At 47.3% G+C, this 6970-nt stretch overlaps 1 protein-coding gene across 1 annotated transcript in view; it reads right to left on the bottom strand.

The window, feature by feature from the left end:
* KCTD16 (potassium channel tetramerization domain containing 16) overlaps window positions 1-6528 on the bottom strand; it is a 71025-nt gene extending 64497 nt beyond the window's left edge. The window contains exon 1 of the mRNA XM_010152865.1: window positions 5697-6528. Coding sequence (XP_010151167.1) covers window positions 5697-6528 — 832 coding nt within the window. The remainder of the gene's footprint in view (window positions 1-5696) is intronic.
* Between the last annotated feature and the right edge of the window lie 442 nt (window positions 6529-6970).

The following is a 6970-nucleotide window of genomic DNA, read 5'->3' as shown; positions in this document are numbered from 1 at the left end:
TCTCAACCATACAGGCCGATGAAGACCATATCCAAAGGGCTATGAAACAACCAGCCGTGCCATGAATACTGGGTAGAAACACAGGCCAGCATGCAAAAGCCATCCTTGCCCATTCCTGAACATCACCATACATTGTTAGAAAGAACTCAGAGTCCTATATCCAACCTTTTAACCAAGTTTTGCTTCGGTTGTCCATCTATCTGGAGATGCCTAGACTAATCTAACAATCGGGTTTGACACTACTGGTTTGCAATAAATATTAGCATTTTTCATCTATGGAATAAGTCTAATGAAAAACTCTGCAGGCTTTTCAGTCTGCCATGAAAAACTGGCAAAAAAGATCAACTCTCATTCAAGTCTGACCAAAAAAGCCCGGAGCAAGGTCCCTCTGACATGAATATGTTACCAGACTTGGCTGCATACAGCCCCACCACCTGCAGATGAGCATCCCAGTGAGAGAGGCTTGGGTTTGGCACAATGGACCAGATTCATGGAGGGTGACAATAATCACCTGGAAACAGAAACTTCTCCTGTTACCAGGAGAGGAATCTTGCATTATTTATTGGATTAGACTTCATTTTGTTATCTTTTGGGTAATTTTGATCTTCACTGATTTAAAACCAGACAGAACCAACTACTAGAACATATGACAGTATCAGTTTAAAGACAGTGGAAAAGAGTTGATGTTCCTCTTCCACATCTAACCCGCTTGACAGCACAGACGTAGGTGTCACTGTACAAGAGCATTCAGTTTTGTTAGTCAGATCTCTACCACACAATTCATATATGAGTCAGTGGTATGCACAGCACGATGGGCTCCTTTAGCTCTGTTCACACATGCCAAGTGACAGTCGCAGCCAGCTGCATTAATCTCAAGTGGATCTTCTCGTATAAAGGACACCAGGATTATCCCAGAGATATATGTCTAACGAAAAGCCATCGAAGTGCATGCGCAGAGGGTATCACTTCCATTTCTCCTCCCTCTCGCACAGCCCCACCCCAGAGGATTGATCTGTTTATGCCAGGTTAATCTAGAACCGGCTTCACAAACATCTAGGCACAGCAGCCTCCTACCAGCACGTGAGACGCACCCAGCCAGCATCTTCTTGAAAGGGTAGGGTGAGAAGGCCAAAATTTACAACTGGACCTGGAGCAAGCGGAGGCAGAACATGTCCTTTTGGAGCAAGAGCCTTGTTAAGTAATTTTTTGTCTTTTAGAGCTACGGTGCCAGGAACATCTCACAGTTTCCTTGGAACATCTGCAGGTGCTTGAGCTGTTCCCCGTGTGCAGATGTGAAGTGGCTGGCCCAAGGCTCAAGCAAATCAGATCTTGCCCTGATTTTCTCATGCTTGCTCAGACGTTGGAACACAGCCTTAGGAGGGGCTGGGACAGCCGTCTGTCTAAATCCCTGTATTCTTTTCTGCTAGTGAACTTAAAGGAGCGTTTGCCAACTCCTCTCCACCTGCTTGTTGCTGGAAAATATTTGAGTTAAACTGAAGGCTTGACATACCTAACAAATTCTCCCTCTCCGTGTCTTGGTGTAGCTGTCAGTACCCCATCTTCTCCCTAGTTCTTCCTCTCCAGATTGTGTGTGAATTTTCCCTCCTTTCCCTCCATCTGTACTTCTATATTCGTTCCTTTTTGCTTAGTAGCTCCCCTCTCCCCCTGCTATCGCTCCGGCTGAGCAGAGGGCATCCTGCTTGTTGTGGTGCCAACCGCGCTCCTTGTCGGTGCTACCTGCAGCTGTGCAGGGAGCCACGAGGTAAAACCAAGGGGTTTGGCTTGACATATGAGGGTCAAGATCTCCCCTCTGTACGGTGAGCTGTTCGGCAGCCTGTTGGAGTCTCAGCCGCTGACAAGCAGAGGGAGAAGGGACATCAGGAGGTTTGGGGCAATGGCAATATGCAGAGAGGGGCTGTCATGCAGTTTTTCCCCATCCCGTCCCACTGCCATGTCACCCAGTTTCTAGCTGTTCTGCAGACACATGCACACAGCCTGCCCTGTTGCTGACCTGCTGTCTGAAGCTCAAGCCTTCTCCATTCCCAACCTGCCAGCAATCCCAACATCCACGTGCAGGACTGTCACCCACAGTCCTGGCAATGCTGCAAGTTTGGAACCCGTCGGAAAGATTTTGTAGCTTATGGGAGGCGGTGAAAAAGAGCGTGCTGCTGCCGCGGCGAAGTCAGGAATGGGGCCAGGCTACAAAAGGCTGAGCCAGTCCATATGCTGTAACACCCCCCGCCCCCACCGCATTTACCAGATGTTCAAGTGCACATTTTTTGATTCATCCCATCGTCAAAGTAGAAAACATTTAAAAATGAAGATCCAAGCACAGGCTATCACCCTCTTCAAAAATTAGACTGTTTGGAGATGAGGTTTTACTTCAAGATCATCAAAACAACAGGAGGGGAAAAAAACCAACCCAAAAAAGAGTTCAAGTCAGAAATCCAACCTCAGCCAGTGTAAAATTTAAGTAAACTTTGACGTAAGATAAGCTGAAGAGAAAGAAAACCTCACATCCTTAACTCATACTCCACCTGTGAGCAGGAGCTGGGCTGTGTCTCTGCCTACCCACCACACAGGAACTGCGTTCCAAAACCTGCCTGATTTTGGCTCTGAAGTGTCAACACATCCTGTCTCTAACCCCTCCTTTGCATCGGCCTGTTTGCAGCTGGAGTGCAGCCCAGCTGCACGCTGCGGACTGCACTGTCACCCTGAGCGCTGGCTTTGCAGCCCATCTTGCCACCCACGCAGCAAAACAGCTGCAGGTTTGCTGTGCTGGATGCTCTCTGTGTGCCCGGCATTTCGGGAAAGCCTCCTCCACAGAGAACATGAGTCTCCCATTAGCCTTAATAGTATAGATTTGAACAAGGGGAGAAAATGGCATGCAGTATTAATCGTTGCTCTTCCCACGTGCAGTTGCACAGTTTACACCCCCTTCGGTCCATCTCATCTACTTTCACACGGATGTGCACATGAAGAATATTCTTCACCTTAACGCCAACCACAGGCATTTACCTTCTGAGCAGGATTGGGAGCACACAATGTGTTTGGTGTATCAAAAATGTGGTTCTCCCTCCATTCTTCCTCCTTCGGAAGCAATCATCTCCCACGTGCAGTTGCACAGTTTACACCCCCTTCGGTCCATCTCATCTACTTTCACACGGATGTGCACATGAAGAATATTCTTCACCTTAACGCCAACCACAGGCATTTACCTTCTGAGCAGGATTGGGAGCACACAATGTGTTTGGTGTATCAAAAATGTGGTTCTCCCTCCATTCTTCCTCCTTCGGAAGCAATCATCCCTTCCTGGCTCTGAGGAGTCCCTCAGCTGTTTGTAGCAGGATCTCCTAAACGGCTCTGCAAAGACCACCTCTGCGTCTGCCTGACCACCTGTATTAGACACCTCCCCTGTTTAGGCCCATTAACCTGATCACAACAGCTTGATGAGTTAATGCTTACACAGACACAGTTGGCAGCTTCTAATTAAAAAATTATGGCTAAGCAGCTGCAGAAAAGTTGTAATGTTCCACTAAAAGCCAGATGTCAATTTTATTGGCCCTCAAAGTTTCAAATGAAATGACTTTGGGAGATTTGGAAAGGGGTTTCTTTGGCTGCATGTGAATTCTGTAGATACCTGCCTGCTCTCGGGCTGGCTGACTGCAGCCGGATCCCAAGCATGTGGCCAGAGAGCCTCTGCAGCCCACCAACAGCCCACCAACAGCCCACTGACAGCCCACTGACAGCCCACCGACAGCCCACCGACAGCCCCCTGACAGCCCACCGGCTGCTCACCACCAGCAAGCGGCAAATGGCACAGAGCCTAGCAGACCGATTTGGATCGACATAAAAGGGAGCGATTTGGCATCACGGTCATTGCTTTAGCTTTTACCTAGGGAAGGACCCTTTCAAAAATCCATCTCTGAACTGCATCAGTGTCGAAAATCCACAAAACTGATATGAGCCAAATGCAAAGCCTGTTGAACTGGATAAGAGTCTTTCCAGGAACTTTAATTGGATTGGGCTTTCCCTGCACTGGGGAAAGATTTTATGACACCTACTATAGACTTCCACTCCCCAGCATTTGTAAGACACCTCTCATTTCAGTACCTAACCCTACCTGTAGTCATGTGGAAGCAACGAGCAATCCTTGAAGGTAAAAATTGAAGTAATATGAAAATCAGGAGTCTGTGTTCAGGTGAAAACCTACCTTCATCCTCTCTTCGATTAGCAAACCTTCATGCCTACAAAAAACACATCTTTTTTCCTGATTTTAAATATAAATGCAAACACAATTTCTTCTAATCCTCTCCTTTAACTACATTAATTCTCCTCCTGTAACTTGTGGAAGATGCTATGATTTCAGACACAAGAAGCCTAATAATAGAAATCATCCATCCCCCCTAGAATATAAGTGGATCCATGACCTTAGAACCGTTTTGCTAAGAAATCCAGCTAGAAAACTAATTTTAAGTAAATCTATGCATGTCAAAAATACAGATGGCTTTTCAGGATGCTAACTTAAGCATCATTACATAAGCAGATTAGGGCTGCCTGTTGAGCCAAGACACAAGAGTAGATGGCGCTGAACCCAGTATTACACACAAACTATTCACTTCCTGATACATCTTTCATCTCAAACTTTTGTCAGCCCTCCCCATTACCGAGCCTGCTGAGTGTAAGCACCGCACACAGCGCAGCAGGTCTGCCGGCGAAGCATTATCCTTCGCTAAACCCATTGCCCAAAGCAGCATCTGGCTAAAGCCTATTTCTACAAATGGACCAGGGAAATGTTCTATCCTTCACTCTCTTGAAATGAAAATGGAGGGAAACAGCCTCGTGAAACTCTCAAATATTTAAGCACAGCAGTTGTGGAATGATTTTCTGATATGGAATTATAGAATCAAAATTACCCTCGTGTTACCATTGGTAACGGTGCCTCTACCTGAATATCCACTTAGAAAGTTAATGAGCCTGCTTGAGCCATCAGCTAAAATTACCACAACAGTATGCGATCTGATGTGATTGCGGGAAGCAGGGCAGATACCTCTCTTCATGAGGACAGTTTGTTTTTCACGGGCATGTTGCATAACAAGGCACAGCAACTTGTCTCTCTCTGCTCTGAGCCCTCACGTCAGAGCACATCAGCTGGCTCCGAGAAGGGCCCCTGTTGAAAAGCAGCCAGGGGGACAGGATTCCGTTTTCCCTTCCCTGCGTGTAAGCGTGTCAGGTTTGGTGACAGATGGCTTGGCTGACTGTGCTTGACTATTATCAAGCAGCTATTACCTTTGTAAATTGAATCCCATTTGTAGAGTTTCTGTAATTAAATCTGCAGTGTGTTTGCAAGGTGCATATTGCGTCCCGCATGTACTGGGGGAGCGTGCAAGGCAGTCAGATGGCTGATTTGCACAGCCAGAGCCAGCAGCATCCTCCAGCCACGGGGGCAGGGTGCTTTTGGCAGTGTGTGCTGCCACCTAGCCAAGACCAAGCCCTTGAGTTCAGTCCTGCTGTACATTTGGAAAGCTTAAATTGAAACATATCCCCCCACCCCCCACCCCGATCTAAATAAGGCTTCAGTCCACAGCAGACACAAGAAAATTTGCACTCTTGCTGCTTTGAGAATCATACAGTCAGCAGAAGGGAGCCACTTAAAACAGGGAGTTATGTTTCCCTCAGAAATGTCTTGTACTTACGGTAGAAGACATATTCAGTGTAGCTGGACCAGACCTTGTCGTCTGTGTACTGGTTGACAAAGGAAGCCGTCACCGAGGAGTTACAGGCCACCATGTGGAATCCACACTCGGACAACATGTCAAAAGCCCTCTCCAGGTGCTTGAACTTGAGATAAAACCTGGAGGTGTACCTTTCTGGAGCCCTGTCGGGGTCTCTGCTTTCATTCAAACTTTCTCCAAAGACCTCTTTGACCAGAGCAATCCTTCCACAAACCAAAATCCTTGGGACCCTCCTGAATTTGGCATCTGCTTGGCTCTCCCTGCCAATAGTGCATGACCCCCGGTACCCGATGGTAATGAATCCCCACTTCCGATCAGGTGGTAACAGTGATGAGGGTGGGCATATTCTCGTGTCACTGCCCTGGGAGACCTCTTCATAGTCACTGTGGCAATAATCATCCGGGCTTTGCTTGTTGTCATCGGGAGTCAGGAGTTTGACCAAGTCCGGGAGCTGGAAGTACTCAGCCTCCCTCTTCAGCCTTCCCTTCTCTGGAAAGTGGTCAGGCAGAACCACCTGCTTGTCCCTGAGATAGTCCAGAATATAGCGGAAAAGGAAACCATCTCTGTCAATGAAGAATCTTCCCTTGGAGTCCTTGGCCAGATCATTGGCTGTGTCTCTCTTTGGGGTGAACATTTTCCACAGCAGGGAGTGAGGGGTGCCAACCAAGGTGGAGTGGCGAGTGAAGTAAACCTGGCCACCCACGTTTAGCTCCACTACCTCTGGGAAGGAGTGCAGCCCAGTCCCTTGCTCTCGAGGAGGAAGGTAAGTCCTGCAGTTGCCACTGAGAGCCATTGTACTTTAAAACAGAAATCAGCAGCACGAAGCAGCAGGACTATCAATCACATCAAAGTGCAGAATAAGGCTCCTAACATTAAGGAGAAACAGAGGCAAAAGGGGAAGTGCGAAAAGAAAAATAGCCAAAAGGTTTGTTTAAAAAAAATCCGAATTGTCCATGAGTGACAGGGTGGCAGAAGTGGCTTATACCCTAAGCCAGAGCAGCTGGAGAGCAATCACTCCATGAAATGCAATCGCATCATTAGATCTTCCAACAAAGACATCAAAATCAAGGTCAAGCCAAGCCTACGGTCCTTTGCAGGTCTGCCAAAAGGGAAAACAAAATAGGACATAAATTATTCTTTCAAGCATCACAGAAGCTGCAATACAGAAAAGCCCATCGGTTTAGAAAGTCAAGCTAGGTTTGCTAAACAGGGCTTTTTTTTCCCCAAGTTCTATG

Source organism: Eurypyga helias, unplaced genomic scaffold (genome assembly GCF_000690775.1).
Source record: "Eurypyga helias isolate BGI_N326 unplaced genomic scaffold, ASM69077v1 scaffold11800, whole genome shotgun sequence".
NCBI lineage: Eukaryota > Metazoa > Chordata > Aves > Eurypygiformes > Eurypygidae > Eurypyga > Eurypyga helias.
This window is presented reverse-complemented; position numbering and strand designations above follow the sequence as displayed.